The sequence below is a fragment of the Haliaeetus leucocephalus genome, unplaced genomic scaffold (genome assembly GCF_000737465.1).
Source record: "Haliaeetus leucocephalus isolate CR32 unplaced genomic scaffold, Haliaeetus_leucocephalus-4.0 Scaffold1, whole genome shotgun sequence".
Classification (NCBI taxonomy): Eukaryota; Metazoa; Chordata; class Aves; order Accipitriformes; family Accipitridae; genus Haliaeetus; species Haliaeetus leucocephalus.
Window position 1 is genome coordinate 5,473,931 of NW_010972437.1, and position 26,347 is coordinate 5,500,277.

A 26,347-nucleotide genomic window follows, 5' to 3' on the forward strand; every position below is an offset into this window, starting at 1 on the left:
GGGGGTGGGGGGGCAGGGAGGAAAGGGGGGTTTATAGAAAGCTTTTTGATAATTCTCAATTGAACACAATATTTTTCAATCTACCTTGTTAGGTAGTCCAGGATTCTCAAACTCATTACTGTCTCATTATGAATGTAAATCCCTCCCAGGCAACAAAAACCCAAGGAGAGCCAGATGGATGTACAATATCAGCTTTAGGAACTCCACTGTATATAGCACAAGAGATCTGCAGTAGAACTCAGAGAAGCAGTGCTGCACACATGCCATTCACCACTGGATTGCTACACTGTTTGGGATGGTGATGATGTTTCCAGACCAACTTTCTCATTCATTGCCTCAGAAAAATATACAGATTGCGTCTCTTCCAGAGCGATACAAGTATTAGAAAATGAGAGAAGCACCATAATTCACAAGAAATGCAGCATGGACCCTATACATTTTAACAATACATAAAACCATATCTCTGCCCCAGTCAAAACATTCAAAGTCTTTTGACAATCTCTACTGGAGTGAAGTTGTGGGTGCAGAGTTGGAATTCCTTCCTGCTCGGCAGCTTCTTGGTTATGAACAGATCACCAACAATAGCAGCTTTTAGTAGCCAAACCAGGGAAAAGCCGTCAACATGTGTCTATGCTACTGTTTTCAGCTCCAGAGTGGCTTTTATACTTTAAGAGAGTCCCATGTTTTGTTTTGTTTTTGTTAACACTGCATTGACCTGAAATACAAATGCAGCGAGACTCTGGATAACAGGGGAGAGAAGGGAAGAATGTTGTAACTATAGTCATGTGGTTAGTGTTTAAATTCTAAAATTTAAAACTACTTATTAAAAACCTCAAGAGTTCACAGCTATAGGCCTACATAGTAAGCAAACATCTGTGGGGGAGAGAAGGAGAGAAGTTTGTTTTTGCACCTCTGGATACATCAGAAGGAGGAAAGAGTTGATTTGACAAAGGTCTTGTCTTTTGCACCAAGTACACTCCTCAAGCTCTGGGCTCCCTCGGCTAGTTTACCCTCCTCTCCTTCTCTTGCTGGAAGACACCATCACCGCTGGCTTGTGTGCATGGAGTGGTGGTATTCCTCCAATTCATATGGACGCTGGTTCATGGTGCTGCACCTTTCTCTCTCCTCAGGAGAGGATGGCATTAGAACGGCGGATACCAACTAAGTTATCAGCACTGAAAGATCGTCTCATAGCAGCTTTTGACAAGTCTTTGTATTTGTCTTCACACAGCCGGGAGATAGCCTGGATACCACGTTCAGATACAAAATGGAAAGTACACATTAGAAAAGTCTAAACATTTCATGGAAGCTTTTACAAGTGTAATACCAACAAAGCAGGCACTCTGTAGCAGTGACGCTACCAGCTTTTTTTTCCTAGAATGAAAGTAGGTAAGAACTACTTTGGAGGGAAGATACTAAAGGGGTCTGTCCCCGTGCTAACAAGAACCCTGTCAGAAAGACAGACATAAGGAAGGTAAGTGGTTTCCATATACAAGTATTTTCATTCTTCTACCAATCTCACTATCTAATGAAAAACTTGGATCCATTTCAGACTTAAGAGTTTGTGGAAGTAATGTTCAAAATTGCACCTAGTAGCTAGGTCTGCTGCATGCAAAAATCTTATTTTAATGGTATAAAACCACACACAGCCATTTCTATGAGAGAAAAGGTTCAAACTGAAAAGGTTTCTGCACTCCCTCGGGCACCTTGCCCTTGGCCACTCGGTGCAAGTGAGCCTAGGAAATGAAGTTCTACTAGGACCTCACCTCCATTTTGCCTTTACCATCTCTACACCCTTGCCCGCAACGTGCTCTTCCCAGGATCACTCACATGATCAGGTTCCTGCAGAGGTCCGAGAAGGGAGGGCAGCCCACTGCTCGATGGCATGGCAATAGCCATGGCACTTAATACAGCTATTGAGTATCAGCACATGTGGACAACTTAGTATTTAACTGTTTTTTCACCTGTTTATTGGCTTGCCTCTGCTCTGCTTATCTAGCTAGTCAAGCAGCTTTTATTCTGATGCAGCTATTCTAGTAACAAGCCTCATTATTTAAATCTTAATAACACACGATTGTCCAGGAAACACTGTGTGTCCTCCCCTGCAAGGCCTATTTCTGATTGGAGCCTTCAGGCATTATCAATGCAAATAAATAAGTATACCTGTAATAAAGGGCTGAACTGAATTTCAGTCCTGAACATTTACTTCCATTAATAATTTACCACCTATCACCAGGTGAACTTTCAGAGTCCTGTGACCAGCTACAAGCCTACACCTTTCCTTTAAGGGAGCACCCATTCAGCACAGCCCAGTGTTCTGGAAGTTCAAAAGGTGAAAAACACTCTGAGCATGAATAAACTTCTAAGTGGATTTTAAAATAATTATTTACATTTATTTCTGCTGACCTTCTGGAGACATGCATTTGGCTCAAGAGTGGCATTCTTTGAGACACTGGCTGCATGAGCTCCTGGTGCAAGACCAGACAGACTCTCCATCCTGTTTAATGCTAGCACATCAATCATAAAGCAACCTGTGTTGACATATTTAGCCCCAGTCACCCGTATGGTGTAAATCAGTTTTCAGTCCCTGGAATACTAATTCACTGCTTCATACAGGCTCCTATCAACTGCTCGTGTGCTTCTAACCGAAAGGTAGAATTAAAAATTTTAGCAAATGGTTTGAATATTTACCACATTTTAGAATTAAAACCCCAAAGGTCCTATATACATGCATTAGTAAGTGCATTATGGCAAATCACATACTGTACTGAAAATTACTCTGGTTTTAAATACCAAGCCCCCAAATGCTAGCAAAGAAGAAACAAAACAGGCTCACAATCTGTAAATCATCCACTCATACCTGGGCACGGAGCAGTTCAGTAAACAATTTCCTGTGGAATATGAACTGCCCTACAACCACATTTACAATTAGTGACAGTGTTAGCTTAAAGTGCAAGTAACAAGGGTGAGACAAAGCAGAAGAGTTGCATTATTTAACTTTAAATAGAGGAATTCATAGGCATACCATACCTATCATTCCAAAGGACCAGGAGGGATCACATTTATTGCCAAAGTTCAGCCACTTCTGGGACGAAATAAGAAGACCTGGCACTTGGCAGAATTATTGGGGGTGGACAATAGAACAATATAAGCCAAGAATACTGTAGCACACCCCTCTTTGAAAGGGACTGTGGTATCAGTGTATGCAGGGTCTGCGGTAATGCCTTTGTTAAAGGGTCAACAAAACAACATGCAGAGTCATCAATTAAACCTGGACAGATGAAAGGTTGCATTGATCCAACAAGAAATTTTGCCTGGGAACCCAGGTAATTTAGATATTTTCAAAATATCTTGCGTATCTCCAGCAACTAGGAAGACTGACTCTGCAAAAGTTGAGGGTTTTTAAAAATTAGCCTTCCTACCAAAGAAGGCTGCAGGGACTCACAGAAGGGCAGCCTTTCCCATTGGGCAGAAGGGGGGCAGAAGGGGCCAGTAATCTGTATTTACACTCCTCTGGACATTCTGAAGGACTCCTAATAAGCAGCTATTCCAAAAGTTTATCTTAAAGCAACATTTCTTTGGAAAGGTGAGGTTCTAAAAGTTGTGAAAAGAAACATATTATTATTTCTGCAACTTTCCCCAGACAAATGGTTTATTAAACCATGAGAGCAGTAAGAGTGCTGCCTCTAAATCTAAAAGCAGCTGTGCAGTGGGATGCAGTGGGAAACCTTCAGCTGGTAGTATTTAGAAAGGTCTGAGTGTGACTGTCTCTAGGTGCTTGGAATACAGACTGCGACCAGGGAAGGACAGACAATCCATTACATATGACACTAATCCTTTCACTCTTAAGTAGCCTAGCTGAGCTACCGTTCCCAAAATAACATCCATTTTATTTTGTGATCTGCTAGACTTCCGTAATCTCTGTCCCTTCCTTGCCTCAGAATACTAGCTTAGCCTAGGCATGGTTTTAGAAGTGCTAACTGTAGTTATAAAGGGGTTAAATTAGCCTGTAATACACTAATCTAAAAGCTTTTTAGTTTTTCTAACCACCACTTAACATGATTAGCAACAGATGCTCTTACTACACATACAGACAGAGTGCCCTGCTCAGCCAATCTCAGACCATTACCTCCAGTTTCTGTGCTCGCTCTTTACTGAGAGGCTCCAGCAGAAAGCTCAGGTTATTGTCATCTGCTAGGGAGCGAAGATCGAAGTAGTATTTGGCGTAAACACTGGCAGGAACATTGATATTAAACTGCAGTAGCTCCAAGAAGTGTCTTTCCATCTCATTCCTAAGAGGTGTAAGGGACAGAAGACAAAGGAAAAAAAAGATTGGTTTAGCTGGCTGAAAACACTGAAGAGACCTCAAGCTTGTTTTTAAAACCAGCAACTTTGAAATAGTCATCGAGAGCTCTGCATTATTGGTTTTGAGAGACAGGTCATTCACTAGTGCTCAAAACAAGGTGCAGCTTTTGAGCCCTGGCACCTCCGGCTCAGAGAGAAAGGTAGTGCCCTGTCGTGCACTCGCTCGGCTGACCGGGGAGGTTCATTCTTTGGAGTTCCATTAGTGCAGCTGTACAATTCATGCGCCATTCTCACTCTCGCACGGCCCCACACTATAGTGATCAGATGAAAGGAATGATGTATGCTGTTTATTAGCTCTGAAGAACTTGCAGACATTTTCACCAGGCTGATAACAGGAAGGGGGTTTATTGAAGTAGAGGCGGACTAACAAAAGGAGTAGGCAGATCACCACGGCAACAAATGGATCTATGAAGAGCTGCTGCTATTATCTCACAGAAAAAAGCCTCTTGAAGCAACATGGATTCATCTTCAATAAATAAATAAATAAGCAGCATTAGGTGGGAGAAGGAATTTTCTCCTCAATAGCATTAGGCAGGGTAACAAAGTACTATGTCAAAGGGCACTGTCCAGTTTTTACTCACTCGTCTATTTTCACTGGGCAAAATATTTGGAGGAAAGTGGGAAGAGCGCCATGACATGAAAAAGGCTGCTTCAGCTACTGTACCCTGGTCAGCTAAATCAGAGGTGTTCTACAGAAGAAAAACAATGTTTTACAAATTAACCTAAAAGAAACTGGTGGTACCCAAACCAAGCAATTTGTTTCAACACTAACTCAACAATTGTTCCTACTGGTAGCAGACCTGTCTCAACAGAATTTAGCAGCTGCGTAGGCCAACTGTGAATACACCAGAAGATAAGTTGCACAAATTCAGTGCCAAGGCTGTTCTGGCTTTCTGGGAGCTTTCAAAATGGATGTTTTACCTATCAGAGGAGGGGAATTAAATCAAGGAATCATTCAGGTTGTGTCCTGTATTGGATGGCGGGTCTCAATATGAATAGCAGCTTTGTGCTTGTTTCTAGCATAGTGGACTTGAGTATCATTCAACCTAGTGCCAAAATTAATTTCCTGTTCATATGGTCATAAGCCTATAGAAATGTAAATCAGATAATGTTTTGATGATCAGCTGATCAGACCTTGATTTGCCCTGTGAATAAATGTTCTTCACTGCCCCTTTTGTACTCACTACACTAATACATTTTAATTGTGTAAAAATACAATTCTTCATTGGATTAACAAGTCTCTTAACAGTGGTTTAAAACCTAGGAAAGGATAATGCCCATGTGTTTTCTGTGCCTTATTTACAAATATAGGTAGCCAAAAGAATGAACAGCATGTGTCCCCTTACAAGCAATATTAGCAAGAGTAGCAGCTGCACAGTTAGTTTTTCAGTGATTATGGATTCACTCTCATCAAAGCAAGCAAGTTTTGACAAAGGATGACTTCCAAATATCAATTTAATTTCCTTTGATTTTTTTCCCCCATTAGAAATAAGTAAAATAACAACAAAAAAACCCCACCCCCCAAAGCCCAAAAGTAAAACCCCTTTCAGTAAAAAAAACACCTTTGCTTTGGTCAAATAAGAAAGGGGTTGTGATAGAAAAAATAAGATTAACATTTTACCTATGTTGAGCAGGAAAAGGCTAAGGCAGATGAACTCATCTGCCAGTTGCGAAGCCTGGATCACATATCCTTTAACAAACTTTGACCCACTAGCAGTTTCTGTGAGAGCCGTGCAGCTTACACTGCTAACAGAGTTGTGAGGTTGGGCTGCCAAACAAGTGTCTTTAAGCAGTAAGGAGAGTGTGTTTGGTGGCGATGAGGTGCAGCTACGCTGCCTTCAGGAGAGGTGCCTGGCTTGTACACATACGCACACATGCACACACACACAGATTTGCAAACTGGGTGAACTAAACCAGATATAAACCCTTTTGCCAGTTCCAGAGTGGTGTAACTCCCATGCTTGGCTTGCAGTGGCTCAACAAGAGTATCCATCAGGTTAGTGAGATCATTCTACATATGTAGAGCCAAGAGGAAAATTCACAAAAAGTTGACAAACAATACCTGGCAGAGTCCTGCCAAGCAATCTTTAGCTGGGGAGCTGCTGGGGTTTTGGGTGGATTTTTTGGCAGCATCACCAGCTGTCTCCAACGTTAGAATGCGACCATGCCTGAAATCCGTTGCCAATTGTTTTCTCTCAGTAACGCTTGTATTCAGAATACCTAACACTCACCATCAAGTGACTAAAAAATACTGGAACTACTAAAGCTCACAATTAACTATAGTACCAACCATTAATTGAAAGTAGACTCATAAACTTAAAACCTAATTTTGCTGAGTATTTTAAGCAGTTTTCCAAGGTCCCAATTATGATGATGTTATCCAACTCAGGAGCAGTGAAGTCTGCCAAGCTGCAGCAGTGCGGGGCCTGGGATGGACACCCCTGGGCCACTGTCAGAAAGGGGTTGTACAGTTTCTGCCCATACATAAATTCAAAGGTCTGAGTCATTTCAAATGAGATGGGATTACAAAAATCCCATCTTCAAATTGGAGGAAAAAATAAGCCTAAATTCAGTCTATTTTCCTTACCACCATCACTGCTTTGAAAACTTAAGTACTGACAATTTCAGGAGACCCAACATCAGCAATAGAGAATAAACATCCTGCTTGTTACAGATATTTTCAGTGCTATCAATTTGATTTGTCCCAAACAGGGCCAGAAGAAGAGACATCAAAAGAGCACGATGTATGTGCTCCAGCACTCCTAGCACCGCTGACCCCGCTTCAGCCATCTCAGAGTTATTTGCAGCAATGCTTCAAGTACGTTCCTCAGACAGATGAGCACTCTAAGCCAGGTTGAGTGAAGATGCACATTGTATAAAATCACTAATTAGGCTTTCCTGAAAGCAGGGCTGGCATAGCCCTGCATTTGGAGACAAAGAACTCCCAGGCAAGGGGTATGTATAAAACAAGGTACTATGTTTTCAATATGAAATAACTTGAATAACAAAAACTGTTTTGGTGCAGGTAACTCACCCATTTTTGGAAATGCTTCCCCCTATCTAAAAGGAAGAAAATTGGATATTCCTCCTCCTAAAGAGTCCCAGATAAATAATTACTGTATTTTAAACATCAGCTTTAGGCTGAATCCAGGAAAGAGAGCTTGGGGCAAAACCAGACTCTCTCACACAGGTAGCCTCCCAGTGCTGTGTGCAAACCTCTACCACCTCAGTCTGCTCCTGTACTAGAACTGACTGTTACTACGCAGGCCTCAACACATGCTGAATTACAGCACAGCAGTGTGATAAAACCGAAACACACATAAAACATGTCATAAAGTTTATTAAGGCCAGAAAGCCTGATATTAAGTTAGCCTTCTAGCATTTCTACCACTGTGCTAATAAGGGAAATAGGGGAACAACCTGGCAAATAGAATTAAAACAAAGCTCTCAGATGGAACTTTGTGAGAAGGAATTTAACAGAAAATCTAATGGGCCAAATCCATGCCACATAAACATGCCTCCAGACCATAGTATGAGCTTGGAGCCACAAGGATGAACATCCTCTGAAACTGCAGAAATTGTAGGGCTTAAAGCTGAGTGCACCAAGAAAAGAAAGCAGATTCAAAATTTCTGAAAAACTGAAATCTGCATCTGAGACAAGAATATATGCAAGGAACAGCCTTACATAAACAAGCAGTAGTAAGATTGAGGATTTTGTTCCCAGCACTGTAGGCAAGTCTAAGAACTTACCCAAAGAGGATGAGCTGTGGCAGTAGCTGGGTGTAACACATGCAACCACAGATACCAACACAAATGACACCTGTCTGCCAGCAGCAATGGCTAGGAATTCAGACCTTGAGATACTTAGGCCTTAGCTGGATACAAGAGCAGACACATAAGTCACAAGTTATGGCTTACCCTGCAATTTTTCAAATTCTAAAACAGAAGGAACAAATTTAGTTCACTTTTTTTTTCCTTCCCCAAAAGACTTGTGATAAGACTATAAATTGGGCACTTTAGAGTTACACCAATACAAAAACTTAGTGGAAACAAGCAGCCAGTCCCATGGTTCATCACTGCGGGAAAGAAGGTAAAGAAAACTAACTTTGAAGTTACTCACCCAAGTCATTAGAAATATTAATACAGATTTGTCTCAAATTAGGGTTATCCAAAGATTCCTAGGTTAAAAAAAGGGAATGAGGCCAGACACCAGATATACATCATGTACATATACCATAGCACCAGACATGCGTTTTTTCAGTATGATCACAAAAATTGCCATTCCAAAAAAAAAACCCCAACCCCCCAAAAACACCACTGCAGATTAGCCAAACCTTGCAACTTACATGTCCTCAACAGTAATGTCCTTCAATATTTGGCAATAATCCACATTCCACACAGCCTGATCATCCCAGACTTTAGAAGCCAGCAGAATAGCTCCTAGGACTATCCTCTTCCAGTTACTAGGGCATATGTCAATCTCTGCATAGGTTAAAAGCCTTTCCAAATAAACCTATAAAAAGGAAGAAAAAAAAATTTTATGTGTGTAATTAAGACCTGGAGAGGAGTTCTGAGTAGCAAGCATGCCAGTCCAATATGATTATTTTATCCCATTATTGTTAAGTGTGTCAAAATAGGTGATTACCGCTTATACTTTAGAATCCAAACTTTCAGGACTTAGAGGTTCCATTTTTTATTATAACATAAGAATGGACCACCAAGGTGTACAATAAAGATACTGAAGAATCAGTTCTGAGCAATGAGCACTGCTGTTTCAGGGGGACACTGTTAGACCTCTTTCCGTCATCAAGTCACACAGTGACTGACAGGTTCTTATTAGGGCCTACCTGGGATAGTAAATCACTCTGCATCACACTAGCCTTTCATCACAGTTAAGGTTCAGAACTTGTAGCTTAACAGGAAGTGCTAAAACCTGCACTGTGATCTCCAGTCATGGGATGAAGATGCATTAATTGCTACCTTTCCACAATGAAAGGCATTAGAGTGCTATTTCTACCTCACCCTGTAAAGAACAGACTTCAATCCTTCACCTACAACAACACCATCCTCTGCTTTTATCTACATCACCAACTGCTTAGATAGTGAAAGATACCCGAGTCCATAGATCTTGGTCTTTTACTCATTCCTCCCATGTAATCTCAAATCAGCCCACAGATGTTGAATTGGTCCCTTCCTTAAAAGTTTTTTGCTATTTCACACTCCTATAATGATCCACATACTAAGTAATTTGCACTTTCAAATTTGAATATAGATTGGTTTTAATGTTCTTTTCCCTAAACTAAGACCAAGGTCCTAATGAAACCTCAGATAAACTAGTGGGTGCAGGAAGCTGTTTGTACAGGTCTAAGGGCAGGATCAATCTTCATTACTAGGGTCTCCCCACACTTTCTTCCCATCCTTTGCTTGTAGCCTTCAAGTGGACTAAAGGTGTTCTATAGTAACAGAGCCACCTAGTGGTAAAGTCGACTTTATAAATACTTCAGCTGGCTAGATTGCCTGGGGTGAGCCATCATCTTGTTCTGTCAAAATTGCTTGCATGTCTTTGGAAAAGCAAAAACCTCAAACTACTTTCAGAGTTTCAATAGCTCTAACTATATGGCCTTTTTAATTACTTATTTCCTTATTAAAGAAAGTCCTTCAAGCTGAGTTTGCTTAATTGCCACATTGTCTTTTGGTGACAGTTCTCTTCTCCTTTCAGACTCTTTTTCAGAAAGAAGCCACAATGAAGACTGAAGTCTAGGATGCAACAAAACACAGTTTAAGAGATTGTCTAATGCAGCAATTATATAGGTTGTGGTTTTTTCTTTCTCTTCAGAAACATATATGTACATGCATGCATGCATATACGTGTGTGTGTGTATAAATAATCAGTATCATCAATTTTTTTATATCCATCTTGCTTTCTGAAATCAAACAACAAACTGCAATGAGATTATTCTCTTACTATTGTTCTTAAGTTCCAAGTACCTCCATGTCACCTGGGGAAAAAAGTTGTAGCCTTTTCGGTTTAATTAAAAAAAAAAAAGTTTTATAGAAGGGTGGCAATGATTGAAGGACATAATAATGAGAAAGTTCATCTCTTGAAGTTCCTACAGTATTGATCCTCAACCTCTTAAGCAGTGTTACTTGCACTGTTCTGGTCAATATGAACTCTAAACTCCCTATTTCCCCTCCACATAACTGAAATAAAAGATGAAGTCTGTCTGATCTTACTATACCCCACCATTTACAATGTCCCACTGTTCTGCCTTTCTCAAGTTTCTTCAGCAAGTTATATATTACAAAACAAACAATGTTTGATTGGACAAGTAATTAACCATTACATATTGATATATAGAAAAGGTAAGTTCCTTTTTAGTTAACCACTTCTGTGACTACTGAGAAATCTTCTCTAATGAACTCACTTGTACAGTGTCTTCATTATTAACAAGGTTTTGTGAGACACTGTAACTATTTAAATGTCAGTTCAGCCCAGTTCACTTATTGAGGGGAGGAACAAAAACTCTTCCAAAAGCTTAAGTTTCAGTTATCAGGCATCTCTTACCAGTGTCACTATTGCACATTCAGCTGTCAGCTGTGCAGCACTGAAAAGTGTCCGAACAAAACGGTAGATGTGCTTGTGATCAGGGTCATGTTTGTAGTAGTCATCTGGAACTTCTTCCCGCTGAAAGAAAGTTCTCTGAATTACTGAAAATCTGTCTTACTTAATACTGACTTTAAAGAACAGCCACACATGGTTGTTTCTTCTCACCAAGTAGAAGTGTATACAACCCTTCCCTGTTACAGAGACAGAACAAAAATTATATACTGAAAGAAGCAAGCAGCCTTGCAATGTTACGACTATTCCAAACAAAACACAATAGCTTTGGCTGGTATCTTTGTTTTGAACACTTTTTTGATCTGTAAGGCTAACGGGAAAGAGCATGAACTACCATCATTATTACAGGTGCTAACTATTGTCCATGGAACATTTTACAGACTAAAAGAGATTTTTATTTAAAAAAAAAAAAAAAAAAAAAAAAAAAAATTTTCTCCCTGCAAGAAAATCACAGATATATACACACCAGGGAAGCACTGGCTCTTCAAAAGGCAAAACTAAGAGACTTCAAAAGATTCCCTTTCCAGCTGAGGAAGAGTTGAAGAACATATGTCAATAATTCTGTCACAGGTAGAACTGGAAGGTAACTTACGCTGTCTTCACAGGACTTGTTCTTGAGAGATTACAGAAAGACAACAAAGCTAATGAACAGCTACATTTAACTTTGACATGATGCTAAACTGTTTCTAAATACAGGGGAGAAGAAAAGCTTAGAAATAAACAGTCTGTAAAAGCAATTTAAAATGAATGAGAATTCTGACACTGTCCCCCCAGACATTCTGATATGCAGGACTCTTCCTGGAGGAATTAAACTTCAAGAGCTCCACCTCTACACACTGGTCCTGCAAGACTGATACTGAATTGCTTTCATCTACAGTACAAGTTAGACCAATAGTATGGCAAAGATACCAGATGAGAACAGCATAGCTGCTTGACATTAAACAGGTCATAAGGTAAGCAAAGCAGCAAGCATTTTCTTGTGGTTTTGTAGTTTAAAATAGCCAGGTAACAGTGTCAAGTAAAATGAAGAGGTAAGTTAACTTTGTATGCTCCACGCAGCCTTCTAATACACCACTAACTGATGGAGGTTACCCCTTCAAGGTGGGCATGCAACATTAGGAATAACACGAGCAGGATCCTCCTTGCATGATTCCTGTGCTACGAGCAGTACAAAAGCACATCTGGAAGTACATTTTTGCTGACTGGAAGAACTGAGGAGGAACGGACTGAGACTGGTATTTTTGACTAAGTCCTGTGATGCTGGTAACTTGAAGTTTGTTACTTCTCCTATTAGGGTCAACAGAGCCTGGATTTGGACTCCTTGTCACTGAATCTTTAGAGGACAAGGTGTTCAGAGACTTCTTCCAGCTAATAAATCTTTTTAAAGGAACTGTAGGTATCCAGCCAAAACCCCAATGCTATAGAAACTAACAAGCCATTTGCATCTTTCCCCTCAGAAATATGACATACGGCCATTACTATATTTCTGCCTGTATACTGCAGTAACATAGAAGAGACCTTTAAGTGTTCCCTAAAGGACACAATGATTTTCCTCTATTCATACTCATTAAATAGGAGGTAGGCTATATGAAAGGATCAGAAGATGTCAGGTTGCTAAATAAAGAAAAGAAATTGTCTGATGAAGTGCTGTTCATCTTAAATAATTTTCAATGTGAAACAACAGATTCAGGCAGTTAAAAGTTTTGGACCAGACCTTTCTCTTGAAGTGCCACAGTCCATACAAGAAATCTTTTATATAGCTCTTCTCCTGAAGTTCATTATTTTTGTTGAGTAAAGAGTTGTCTTTATTCAAGTGCACAATTCCTTGCACAATGGGTCATGTTTAGGGATGAAACTCTAACAAAATATTTAATTGTATATTATAAACTGTTTATTAACAAGCCAAATCCGTGAGATAGATTAAGCTGCATTCACTCAGGTAAGTCCCAGAGCAAACTGAATTTTTAAAGCCACTAGAGCTTTGCTAAATTAATTTCAAATGAAAAACAAAGGAAGTCATTCTGTAGGACAGTCATTAAGCTAGTAGTGCTCAAACTGGACATAAAAAGCACACACTCCACTTCTGAGCTTGCCTGTAGTATGAGGTTTTGCATCTTAAAGATTGTCTAAAAAGGTGTACCAGGACTAGTCACATTAAAATCACATGCTGAATGCTCCTAGCCGTTACTGCAAGCTGCATTAAGCGTATTTGCTTTAAAGTTTTGCCTTTCACGTTTTTTAAAGACCAAACTCAACATCTCCTACTTTGTGTGATGCTTCATGTATTATGTTCTTCTGTTTGCAGTAATTTAAAAGGTTAGGCACATATCTACTACCCGTGTCTTCTTAAACAAATAGGAAAGACTTTTAATTAAAGTAGCATTAAAGAGGGGAAGAAAGGAGTCAGACAAGAAAGTTTGGACATGCAAGAATCAGCGCAAGCTTGCTTTCTCTTCATATTCAAAGCATCGGAAACTAAACAAACTTTGCAACATTTAGAAGCACTGGGTTCTGTTCATGATCTAGCTGATACCAGAAGTCCAGAGGACAATGTTTGCACTGTATTTTATATATAAACATACAATTTAAGATCAATTTGCTTGTGACCTGGTGCTAAGACATTTTTATGACTTACACAAATCGAGATGTTAAAAAAAAAAAAAAGTAAATTGATACACATTCAGAGGATCAAAAAGTTACACTTACTGTGAGAGGATGAGATTTTTCATCAAAAATATCCAATGATCTGTCGGAATCTCTACAAAGTAAAAATCTCTGTTTTAGCAACAAGAGTTAATTGGTAATGCTATGCTCCACTAAAAAGTATTATTCATTAAAGAGGGTAAAGGGACATATTTTGTAGTTCAGCTTTTGCTAGAACATGGTAAGAAGTTATATTGTATTTTTGAAAAGCATTTAATGATAAGATGTTGAGTATGTATAATGATGAGCAGTTAAGAAGGTAAACAATGAATTGCCATCAGTGTTCTCATATTATGCTTGGTACAGTTCTCCCTTAAAATGTGAAACTGTCTCATTAATAGCATCTAATTAAAAAAGGCAGCTGTAATTTTGAAGCATACGCTGTAACTAGCTATAATGGCAAGGGTTATTTGTACATGGAACAGGGTGTTCCTTCACCCATCAAAACTAAACTGTACCTCTGTATTCAGGAAAAGCTAAACAAAGTCCAAAGGCTGATTTGTGGCAAGTTAAGTGTATTTTCCTCACTCCCTCCGTTTTTGCCTTTTTACGCTTCATTCTCAATGAAGCATGTATCATTGGATGGGTGTATTACTGACCCTTCCGTATCAGCTCAAGAGCGTGTACAAAGAGAAAGCAGATACAGCATAAAGTGCCAGATTTTTCAACTCCTTTAAGTTATACTACTTGTTACTGAAGTGACCAAGACCATATTGCTGGCTCAGAAAGAAAGTTGTTACATTTCAGCAAAAAAAAAGAAAAGTTCACTCACCTGTTCTTTATATGGTAGAATATTGCTAATGTTACACTAAAAAAGAGAAAGAAAAAAACTTAACAAAGCATATTCTGCGCACACTATTCCACTGCAAAAGCTGTTTTTCAGGGCAAAATGTTCAGAATCCATTATGTATTGGCTTCCTCTCACATTCTTGAGTACTCTGTGTCTCATTTCTGATGTTTACCTGCCTGAACAGAAACTGGCCAAATCAAATTTGCTACCCAAACTACTTTTACATTCATTGTACAGATATTTGTGCCATGAAATAAACGTTTGCCACATTTTAAACACACACTTTTATTGACTGATTAGGTGACATTTATTGAAAATGTGGACTATTCACAACTAAAATATAATAAAAGTTCACTTGATGTTACATATACTGTCATAGAGATTCTGCTGATGTTTTAACTCTGTCTCTCTGGCTGTCTAATTTAGGACCTGCCTAAAAAAAAGAGAATAATAAAGATGATAATCCAAGCATAATCCAAGAAGGGGACAAGAACAGATCTCAGTCTCTGCTGAGTCAAGTAAGGCAACAGATTTCATATTGACACTCATCTACTGTGGCCAAATTTCAGATACTTTGCTGGCTGTAACAACAGGAACACTGCCATGCCAGGAATCCATCATGGGCAAGTTCTGATCTGTTGCCAGCTGTATAGCACTTCAAAATGGCACAAGCACCATCTTTTAGGTTCTTTCTTCTTTAGAAAAGGAGTTACATGCTAGATACCTTTGTTTGAAACCAAATTTTAAAGAGACAGATCAACTTAGACATTTCCAAACTCTACTAAACTGTTAAAAGAGTAAAGCCTTCTGGGCCTGAAGCTACTTTGCCATCCTTTCCCTTCAGGCACAGTAAAACTCTCTTCTCAATTCTCAGCTGGTATCACCTATGTGCAAAGAACTGTCTCTGTGGTACCCAGAACAATAGGTCAAACAGCCATTTCCACTGGAGAATCAAGAAGGCTAAATAATTATCAAACTCGCCTACCTAAAGTAACAAATATAAGAAGAAAAAGTAGTAAGGCTAGAGCTAAACCCAATGCCAGCAACGTACTGTTATTCACAACTAGAGGGCAGACTAATACCACTGGCAAGTAGCAAACAGTCCTGCAAACTCCCTGCAACTCTATAGAAAATCCATTTCAAGTTTTCCCAGATCGAGAGTTTCTGGATTTGGTTTTCAATGTGAAGCCTTTGAGCTCACCACCCCAACATGCACTTTTAAACCCAAAACGCTGACACACTTCTGCACTGCCTCAGATTCTCAAGTGCACAACAATAACTACTTTCAAATACAACAGTACATTAGCTCTGTAACTAAAAAAAAAAAGCTCACTTCAGCAGTCCTAATTAACCAGATCTCTACACCCCTTCCATGACCAACCTGAATAAGCAGCACTGTGCTCCTCTCATTCAAGTGTGTGACTGGCTTTAGAACAGACAAGACCACCACAAAATCTCAAATAAACCTTGCAATACTACTCAGCCCTTTGTCGATGACAAATGGTTCTTACCACTTTATTGTGCTTCTAAGGTTAGGTTGACTGACGGTGCTGTCATCTATAAATATTGTTGAGCATGAGCTGTATTTTTTCGTAAGCTGCCCAGGAGACACCTTAGTGGGAGGAAAAAAAAAAACCAACAGAAATACATTCAAGAAGAGGGATTCTGTAAACTTTGGTTTACCACACTGAATACTGCCTTTACACCTCAGGTAGTTACTGCAGAGGAGGTCTTTGTAGATGATTGTTCCTCCTATGTAAGCTAACCTATAGCCATCAAGTTCCTGAGGATACCCTTTGTGTAAGATAGACAGGTTTATAAATCATCCCTTGTAATATACAACATGATGTTTTTAGATAAGTAGTTTTCAGCAGAAACAGCTGCAGCTAAAGCAGCAAGTCCTCCGATTTTCTCAGTTCTCCTCATTCCATTCTTGCCAGTTTGGGTCTCAGTCTTCCCTCTGTATGATGTACTTTATTAGATTTCCCTGTGACTCCATAATCATCATCTTCCTTCTTTTATATCCTATACCTTTACATTTTCTGGTTATCCAGTACTGCTCCCTGTAAAGACAGTTTTGCATTTGGGGTTTTGTCTTGTATTTCAGAAAAAAGAAATCTCTTCATGACATTGCTCACTTCGCTCATGTCTTGTTTAGCGTCTGCAATCTGGAAATAAAGTATTACTATTACCCTTACTTTTACTATTTAGAGCTAGCAATATGTTTCATTATCTATCCTAATTCTGTAGATTTTATACTGTAAGAAATCTTCCTATATAACACTAAGTCAGGCTTCCCTGAGCATATTTAGAGAATGCCTTGCACTAGAGCTAGGACGTCGTAATTGAGGGAGGAGTTCTAATCAAGCAACTCAAGATTCATTAGTTTTTGCCAGAATCTTTTTAAATGCCTTGTCTAAAAACTTGAAAGTCTTCCATACGAAAATGTTGGCACCCTCCACAACTCAATGGCTGCCTGGGATGATCTCCCACTCCAGATGAAGTTTGCCAGCAAAAACAATCCAATCACACTTCACCTTAGTGCTCGCATACTAAAGCTGGAACTTTGTAATTGAAAAAGAAAAAAAAGAAAAGAAAAGAAAAAAGAACCACCCCCCATAATCATACTAAATACAACAGACTTGAAATATTATCTTACCAGTAACTTATCAGTAGACACTTTTGCTAGACGGTATTTTTTAAGCTTTGTGTTAGTAAATTCCATTCTTAGCTTTACTAGTCAATTTTTTATCCACTTATAAATGACATTGCATCTTTTTTGTATATTTTTTTTGCTAAGTGAAGTGTCAAAACCAACTAATATTTGCAGAAAAAGTTTAGAGCATGTTTTCAGTTTTTAAAACCAGTGGATTATCATTTGTTTATCATGCTGATGGTAATGTTTGTTCACCATTCTCTTTTCATGCTGGATACATTTCTTACAGTAAGTCCTGTAGTGATGCTCAAACAGCAAGTCATTTAAGACATCACCTCAGCTGAGAAATTAATCCAGTTTTATTTCTGTTTAAAAAAACCAATGTAGGCAGTTTGACTTATATTTTCTCCTATACTGTTCTGAAATGCTCAAGACTGATACAAAAATCCACTCTTATTCTTTTGACATCACGCATTCTATGCTCTGTGATACTGTGCCTGTTGGTTATTCTTTAAAGACAGGCAAAGATAAACCAGTTTTATCTTGCTAAGGAGGATTTGGAACACATGTAGGACTATATACCTAGAACTACTACAGTTGTTTCTTGAATTTGTCTTTGTCCCAATATGCTAATAGTATCTGTATAGCACACTAAGAATTTGTTTTACTTACATGATTGATGTGGTTACTCTTCCTCTTCTCTCGCACTAGAAAGAGGGAGAAAAAATGTGAACTGAAAGGTTTCTAAAATACAATCCCAATTTACGTTCAGTAAAGTCATTCTATTAACCTAGTCTTCTGAAGTACATGAGTATTAGAAGTTTCAAATTTGACTTCAGGTATCTGGAAAAGTAGTTTGAGGAAAAAATACTGAGTTTTATCAAGCTAGTAAACTAGCTACTTCCAACTATCCACATGTACATTTAGGAACTACTTCTACCCATTGCACTAACAGAAAAATGGCTCAGCTTTGAAAAGATGCTGTGCTTCATGAAAAACTGCATGACTTAATAGACAATGTCCAACATCCAACAGCAACCACTTAGTAACCAGAAGTAAAAACATCACACACTGAACCTGAAAGACACACAAGGAGGAAGTGAGGAGCCCAGCATTATACACTTGTTCTCTCTTCTACTATTAGACAGCAGAAGGTAAAAAGGTATTTCACAATACAGAAGATGCTGGCTCAAGCCATGCCTGTTTATCATACAACTGCAACCATGTTATTTTATAATTTTAAACTGTGTCAGCCTTTCAAAAAAGACTGTAAGGTTTAACTTCCAGCTATAACAGTAGCAGTAAAACAGTGCTGTTACAGGAGAGCTGAGAGTTGGGTACATGCAGAAAGCTATACAAACGTGACCAGTCTGGGCAGGTGACTTCTCCAAAGTTTTGACCTCAGACCACTTGTTCACAGGACACATTCTCTTACATATTTAGAAAAATTAACAACTGGAAGAAAGTATCCAAATTTTTTTTGTCTTTTTGCATAAATCAAAACTTACAATCCTAGTAGCATCTCAGTGAGAGAGAACTTACAGATATTAATTCTACTAGTTCTATGGAAGGTTAACTAGAAAATAAATTCTTCTGCTTGATTGTCCATAAAAATAATAAAAATCAATTCATCCAACTAATACAAACTTCAGAGAATAGTTTAATATTTATTACCTCACTAGCTGACCATTTTTCTACGTGAACACAACTGTATACATTTCAATACCTTACATTTGAAGAATACCACATCATGTTTAAAAGCAATACTACCCCCAATGAGGATGTTCATTTAGTTTGAACGTTATTTGCAGCAAGGCTGAAGGGCTGCACAGTGAATGAAGCTGCACTACAATGTTCAAGAACTATGTCAACTTGCTAATTGCAACTCAAGCAGTGCTTCTCTAAGAGGTGTTTGAAATATGCAGGTCAGATCCTCTGTCTGTCTGAAGACTGACCTTAGAGGCCTCCAGGAAAGAGGGCTACATTTCCTTGGTATCATCTCTTCTGGAGAATCATGCTAGTGCTTGTTTCCACTATTCACAGATTATCTGAGCATTGCAAAGTTGATGAAACTGACAATTTTACTGCTTGCCATAAGACTCTGAATAGCAGGACTGCAATTGACAGACCTGTCAAAATAATCCTACTTTTCTGTGGCAAAGCTATGCCAAGGTAGAAGACACACTGCAGCTTTCCATCAACACATCCAATCTCAAGTGCAACACAGTCTTAGAAAAAACAGTTCTTCAAACAAAAACCAACTACAAAAGGAACAGAATAATTTTTAGAAGAATATCTTAAACTCCTTTTTAGTTGCAACTTTATAATTTACTATTGTCAAAATTCTTTTTTATTTGTGCAATATTGGAACGCCTCCACTTTTTAACAGCATTTTGGAACGCACAAGCTATAGTAATTGTTCAAAACTGACTTTATTAAGTGAACAAGGGATCTGCAGATACATCCATGTAATTAAAACCAGGAGTCAAGAATAATTATACTACTGAAACTATTCAAACAGTTTAATACAACATATTCAAAACCAACTGATACAGACTGATGGCTTAGTCTTATTATTCCTTACAGAAAAACTATCCTTTAGTTCTTTATTATTATTTTCTAATTTAAAGCAATTTTTAAAACAGTCCTTGGTCATAAAAAAACCCCACCACTGCTTGAAGCTTGAATTACACTAGCAAAGAAAGCATTGCTCCTTCAGACTACTAGGATCCAGACTCTGAAATCTCCTGATGTTTAGAAGAACAAGTGATTTTAAGTGTTAAGTAAAAGAGCCTATGAACAGATTTCTGTGTAAACACGCAAATTATTAATCCCTGTGCTTTGAAAGAATTAAAGTAATTTAAATGTTCTCAAGCTGTATAATTAAAATAGGCAGTTATTTTTCCAGTTTTTCTCCCGCCTTTTTTTAAATTGGCAAAAACTTAGCTTACCATCTGTTTGAGACTTGCTTAGGAAAATTGTGCTTGCTCTGGGATGATCAGATGGATTAGATTCCAAGGCTAAATCTGAAACAGAAAGGACAAAAAAAAAAGGAGAGACCTTTAACAGAAGGTGATGATTACTGCAACAATTCCCACCCAGTCTTAAAATGCTCAAGCACAGTGATGGAGACAAGATCAGAAATACATAGAATGGGTTGTCTCTCTAAAGCAAAACCTTACTTTTGCCAAGATAAATAAAAATCTGACATTTTCCCCTCTGAGAAAAAGCCTGTGAACTTACTGCTACTGCCATGAAGGTATGAAGTAGCTTATGGTTTTCATCAAAACAAAATCTGGAAAGGGAGATCTCAGAAAACAACATACATCTTCAAAAGTCAGTATGCACCCCTGCATGTTAGGATAGCTGGATGTGGAGCCTGTGCTCCATAGAGGGCAGAAAGCTACAACTTTGAGAGCATAATTTAAAAAAAAAAAAAAAAAAAAAAAAAAAACCCTGGTGGTCTTTCACTCTTTCACTCTATGGTTTAAGTACCCAATAGGGCAGGAAACAATCTCTGTGGTCTTACAAAAGAACCCAGTAACTAACTTTTACAGTGCTGATAAATACCAAAACATGGATCTTACGCTATTCTATTCTTTTGGAATTTTAAGTAAAACCCTGTACAGCTAATATAGAATTACTGAAGAACAAAATGATTGCTTTAAGCCTTTGCCACAATGAACTAGCGATGACATTAGATGAGGATATGTTAAGATTGTTACTTAGATTAAGATGGGAGTAATCACCAAAAAGTTTGTTGATGAAACTGTAAACATCATGATGAAATTTTGAGCTGCATTAGTTTTGACAGAAGAAACAGCTGTTCCAAGGAAGTCAAGCTACAGACACACTGACTTTAACATACGAACAGAATAATCTAGTACTGTGATCCTGTACATCCTGGAAAGAGCAAATTCGTATCCATTTACATTTGTCATTCTGATCTTCCCGTGTGCTACTATGCCATGCTAACCATAAAAGCATGCGAGCTAGCAAACTTGCACGTTAGTGTTTCAAGGTGGTACGCCAATGCAGTTACCACACCCTTAAAAAACAAAGTCATCTAAGAATCAACATCAAATTTTAATGAAGAAAAAAAAAACCAAAAAACAACCTTAAGAGCTTTTTATGCCCTCAGACATCAGAACTCTGGTTAAATAGTAGCCAGAGTATGCACAAACTGTCTTGGTGCTGGAATTCTTAACAATCTGAATGTTTTGTGCTACTGCACCTAACCCACAGCACAGCCACAGCCCTCATGCGTCAGCAAGTGAATGTAATTGCAAAAGTACGTGTGTCCCCGAGACTTCTCATTCCAGATTCCCACTGGTACACAACACTGGTATCCAGACCTGGATGTTTTCCAAGTACTTGGCTTACAACATCACTGATCTTAGTCCAACAGTATTGCTCTGACACTGGTCCAGGATGCAGACCACTGTAATTTTCAATCTCTACTGTGTAAGTAAGGTGGCCAACGTCTATTTAGGAACACAAAGATTGTTCAGTCAGGAATTTGACACACACCCCCCCTCAAAAAAGGCCAGAATCAGCTATGAAAGCAGACCATCTCGAGCAGTTTTAGAAGCTAACTTACAAAACCAGTATTTCTATTTTCACCTTACTGTGCTCATTCATAGCACACACAGTGAACAGATACCTGAATTTAATCATATGGTTAAAATGTAAGAAGTCCTGGTTTAGAAGCCCTACAATGGAATTTGCCTTACAGCTCATACCCAAAGTACCACTAATACACATTTGATTCTCTGAAAAAAATTCCAGCACACAATAGTATGCCATATTGGCACATTTTAACTACTGTTTGTAACATCTCAACAAAATAGTGTAACTATTGTTTAAAATTTGTTCACAATGTTGACAAGTTTCCAACACTGATTTAGCAAAATTAATTTTAAGAGACAGTACAGAGACCAACTCTAGTTTCTAATGCTAGCAGTCTATTAAAAAAAAAACAAACCAACCACAAAACAACAAACTTTGACACAGACCAAGGAATTCACTAATAATGGCAAATATCAAACAACTTTTTAGATTTGAGAAAGGAGTGATTCAGAAATGGAAGTATTTTGCTAGTCTACCAAATAACTTAGAACTCATCAACAGGCAGAACAAGACTGCAATATGCTGGTTTAAAATACAGATTATTATTAGCAAGTTATGATGCAAACAGAGCAAACAACTCAAAATTTATTTATTTACAGTTCAGCAGCAACTTTTAGAATAACTGGGTAAGTCAGGTTAGAAAGGACCTCAGGAGGTCTCCAGTTCAACCTGTTGCTGAAAACAGGGTCAGCTATGAGGTAGAACTAGGCTACTCAAGGCTTTACCCAGTTGAGTCTTGAAAACCTCCAATGAGGGTCCACAGAGCCCAGGTCACCTTTCCCACTGAGGGGGACTAATGCCTACAGGGCTAAGGGACTCACTATGGAATGGTAGGGAAGAGCATGTAGGACTGTACAAGACTTGCATGATATTTAGGGGAAGGCAGCAAGGAAGATTGGGGAGGAACAAGCACAGCAAAACAGAGGGAAAAGGGCTACTGAATTCAGTAACTGCTAACACAGGGCTTTGTGTTTCTCCTTGTTGAATTTCACAGGGTTCCTGTTGGCCCAGTCCTTCAGCCTATCTAGGTCCATCTGAATGGGTAGCCTCCAGCATATTGACTGTTGCCCAGCTGGGTATCATCTGTGATTTGGGCGCACTTCACTGCCTCCTCCGGGTCACTGATAAATGTTAAACAGGACAGGTGCTTTTTTTTCCCAGGGATGAGAGAGTACTGGATAAAGCTCATCCTCCCTCACGCCATAAAAAAAATAAAATACACCAACATATTGACTTCCCTGAGGTTTTGATTTACTTTGAAACTACATGACTTGTTAAAGCTCACTTCTTATATTGTTCCTCCCTCATGTGCTCTGCTAGTCCCTATATCCATGCTTCTTAGATGTTAGAAATTGGGTCTAGGGCTAAAAGCACTACAAGAATTAAACACATGCAAGTATAACCAACTTTAATCCCAGACAAGAAGGGTCTAAGATCTGCAGCACTGCAGGATGTACCAAGGGACACAATATTGACATGGCCACACAAGACAAACTTTCTCCCCTGAACCCAAGCACACCCACACATTTGAGGAGATAAATGGCAGTGAAAGGAAAATAGACTTCACTGGCTTCAGTTCCACAGTGGCTCTGTCAGACACAAGATGCTTTCTGCTGGACAAAGTCAGGTGTATCAGCGCCCACAGCACATTAAATCCACAACACAGATAATACAACCAGAGCTACGGTACTAGTGAAGTCCAAGACACATTGTGCATCCCCTGGTACAAAACCCCACAAGTGATAGAGACCAACTGTAGCTAGGCTTCTTATCCCATAATAATGTGGCATTAGCAGAAACAGTGCATCTGCTTTTCTCTTGCAAGAAACTGTGAAGATGCATGTAGCAGACCCTCCCTGTAGCTTTCCCCTCCTAAGCAGCCACAGAATTTTAACTGTCCTGTGCTGTTCTCCTTGGACCATGCTTTCTTCCAAACAATGGAAAAATTAGTCATATGATTTGCTCTTCCTAAACTGTCAGTGTTGCTCATGAAATACCAAGAAGCAACAGCAATACAGCTTATGAAGGAAGCATAAGGCAAGAGGCAGATAAAGATATGAGAAGAGCTAAAATGTCATGGAAAACATGGCAAAAGAAAAGCCAGAGGAAGAGATTAATCTGTCTGCAAACAATTTGACTCATACTCAAGTGTGTAGCACTTATGAGTCCAAAATCAAGATATCTAGCCCTGAAAATAAGGGTAAGTCTTAATTAGGAGCTATATCAGAAGTTGTATGACAGAAAGCTCAAGCTTCACAGGAAGTTAACAGAAAAAGCAGCATGGTACACCACAGGAGGAACAGAAATAATGGGAATTAAAACATGCAGAAACAGGAATGACAGAAATGAGAGAAGCAACAGGATGATATAAAAAGTAAGAAAACAACTCCAAAACATTTTTGTTCTAGAGGCTCTCAACTCAACAGAAGTCAAAACACATTTTCTATCGGATCCTCACACCCAGCGATAAAGAGGTAAGAAGGCAAGATTCCCACGAGAAATTAAGTCTGTGGGAGCAGCACAGCAATGTAGCCACACTACAACAGCCCTCCAACTCTCTCTGAGAACTGCGAATTAAAAATAGCCTTCCCCCTTATTTCTCTGCATCCCTCAGTGCCATTTACTCACGTGGTACTACCAAGCTTGTCAGATCAACCTTGTTTCCAACTGGAGCACAGAGAAGCCTGAACTTGCTTCCCTCTCTCACCATTCTCATTTTAAAGAATCCCTTGCAGCTTGCTTGCCCTTCAGACAATCTCAGCTTCCTCTGCTGCTGCTGTGCGCTCCATGCGCTGATAAGAGCATACAGTCCCCCACAGGGCAGATCATATTACTTTTAAAAGCAAACCTCTGCCCCTAGCTCAAGATCTTATGTCCTTTCCTCAACACAAAATCCACATGAAGACTTTACTTTTACTCACCTATGCCATATAAGAAAGTGTGGGGGTTTTAGGAATTTATAATGCTAGCTACTTACCTACTGTTTTACACACCTCCATGGGTGATTTCTACCTATTAAGAACACATTTTGCACACTGCATCGTGCTACACGTATTATCTCATGAATAAAGCTGACAGTCACTGTTAAGTAGCAGCCTTTTGATGATTTCACTGTTAGAACACTAAAAATATTGCATTTCCTTTAACAGCCCCATCCTCTGCTTTACTAGACAGCAGTAACATTTTGATACAGCACATATTTAAAGCATTAAATCATAAAATCATCTCTTTGCTGTAAATTGAGTTTCTTCCCTTGCTCAGTGGGTTACTAGCTTTGATTAATGTTTGAGCTTCCCTTATATTTCATTACCTTACAGTGTGAAAGATGCAAGTTCCTTAGCACTCTCAATACACATTTAAAAATTAAAACAAATTAGACTAACAAATTTGCTAATACATTTCAGCAAGTCTGTTATTCCTAACAACAACTTCATATAAAATTATTTGTCCTTTAAATTATGTTATTTTATTTCTATTTCCAAAAACTTTCCTAAAAATTAAAATTCTGGTTTCTAAATTCAACCTGCTTTGTTAACTCCTCACCAGCCACACAGAACACACCACAGAACCCAGCGCAACCAGGTTGTTTTCCATTTGCCTTCTCCTGTTATGTCGTCAGTTACACACAGGTTAGTCTATCCTTTAAACGCTCCATGGGTGCCTTCTTCTCCAGATTTGGACAGAATGAAAGCACTCTGATCTCCTGATTATTCATCTTCAGTAGAATACATCTCTCTTCCATAATGGGATGGACTCAAAAGATACAAAACTTGCTCTGTTTTCATAACTAATACAAGCAAATTTGAATACATAAAGGACTGGATCTGTGTTTCAGAAGTGCTTTCAAACAATCAGTTCTCAGAAAGGAACTCTATTCTGAGGGAGAATCTTGGTGAAAACAATCTTAACCAACACTTGCATATGCATAGGTCCCTTAAAAACACTCCTAACTCCCCAGAGGGAATCAACTCTTTATTTAAAAAGGAAAACAACTAAAACCAACCCACACAGTTGGCGTTTGTTCACAGAAAGACAGAACCATTGAGGTTGGAAGACACCTCTTAAGATCACCTAAATCCAACTCCCTGCTCAAGCAGGGTCAGCAAGAGCAGTCTGTCCAGGACTGTGTCAGTCAGGTTTTGAATATCTCCACAGACAGGGACTTCACAACCTCTCCAGGCAACCTGTGCCAGTGTTTGACCACCCTCATTGTTAAATGATTATTTTTAAAGATTGTGACTTTACACAATACACACAGAAGGATGTTCTAAAGATATTTAAAATGTCAGTTGTTCTTTATGACACTACTATGAGAACAGCAATAGCATTACCAATACTCAGCCCACATCTAAGTGCATTGTGATGTTTTAGAAGGCTGCAGAAATTACTTCAGTGTACAACAAGCTCTCTTAATCAAGAAGGAATTATTTGCTCTTTTACACCACACTCCTGAGCTGGGCTGGTTCAACAAGAAACTGACACAGTAAGCATTTCAAATTTGCTACTAAAATTAGAAGAATTTAGAAAGCAAAAGTGTAGACCATCTATTAAATACTGTGGGCTATAGCCAGGGTTTAAGTTATCT

At 38.8% G+C, this 26,347-nt stretch overlaps 1 protein-coding gene across 1 annotated transcript; it reads right to left on the reverse strand.

The window, feature by feature from the left end:
• Positions 1 to 25: 25 nt before the first annotated feature.
• On the reverse strand, positions 26 to 24,761 carry CCNYL1 (cyclin Y-like 1). The gene is made up of 10 exons (XM_010569170.1): positions 24,740 to 24,761; positions 20,085 to 20,159; positions 17,806 to 17,840; positions 15,989 to 16,089; positions 14,460 to 14,495; positions 13,691 to 13,742; positions 10,931 to 11,050; positions 8,712 to 8,878; positions 4,130 to 4,292; positions 26 to 1,243 (listed from the first exon to the last, which is right to left on the reverse strand). Exons 1-10 carry the CDS (start codon positions 24,759 to 24,761, stop codon positions 1,127 to 1,129), a joined length of 888 nt encoding a protein of 295 aa, XP_010567472.1. The 3' UTR covers positions 26 to 1,126.
• Between the last annotated feature and the right edge of the window lie 1,586 nt (positions 24,762 to 26,347).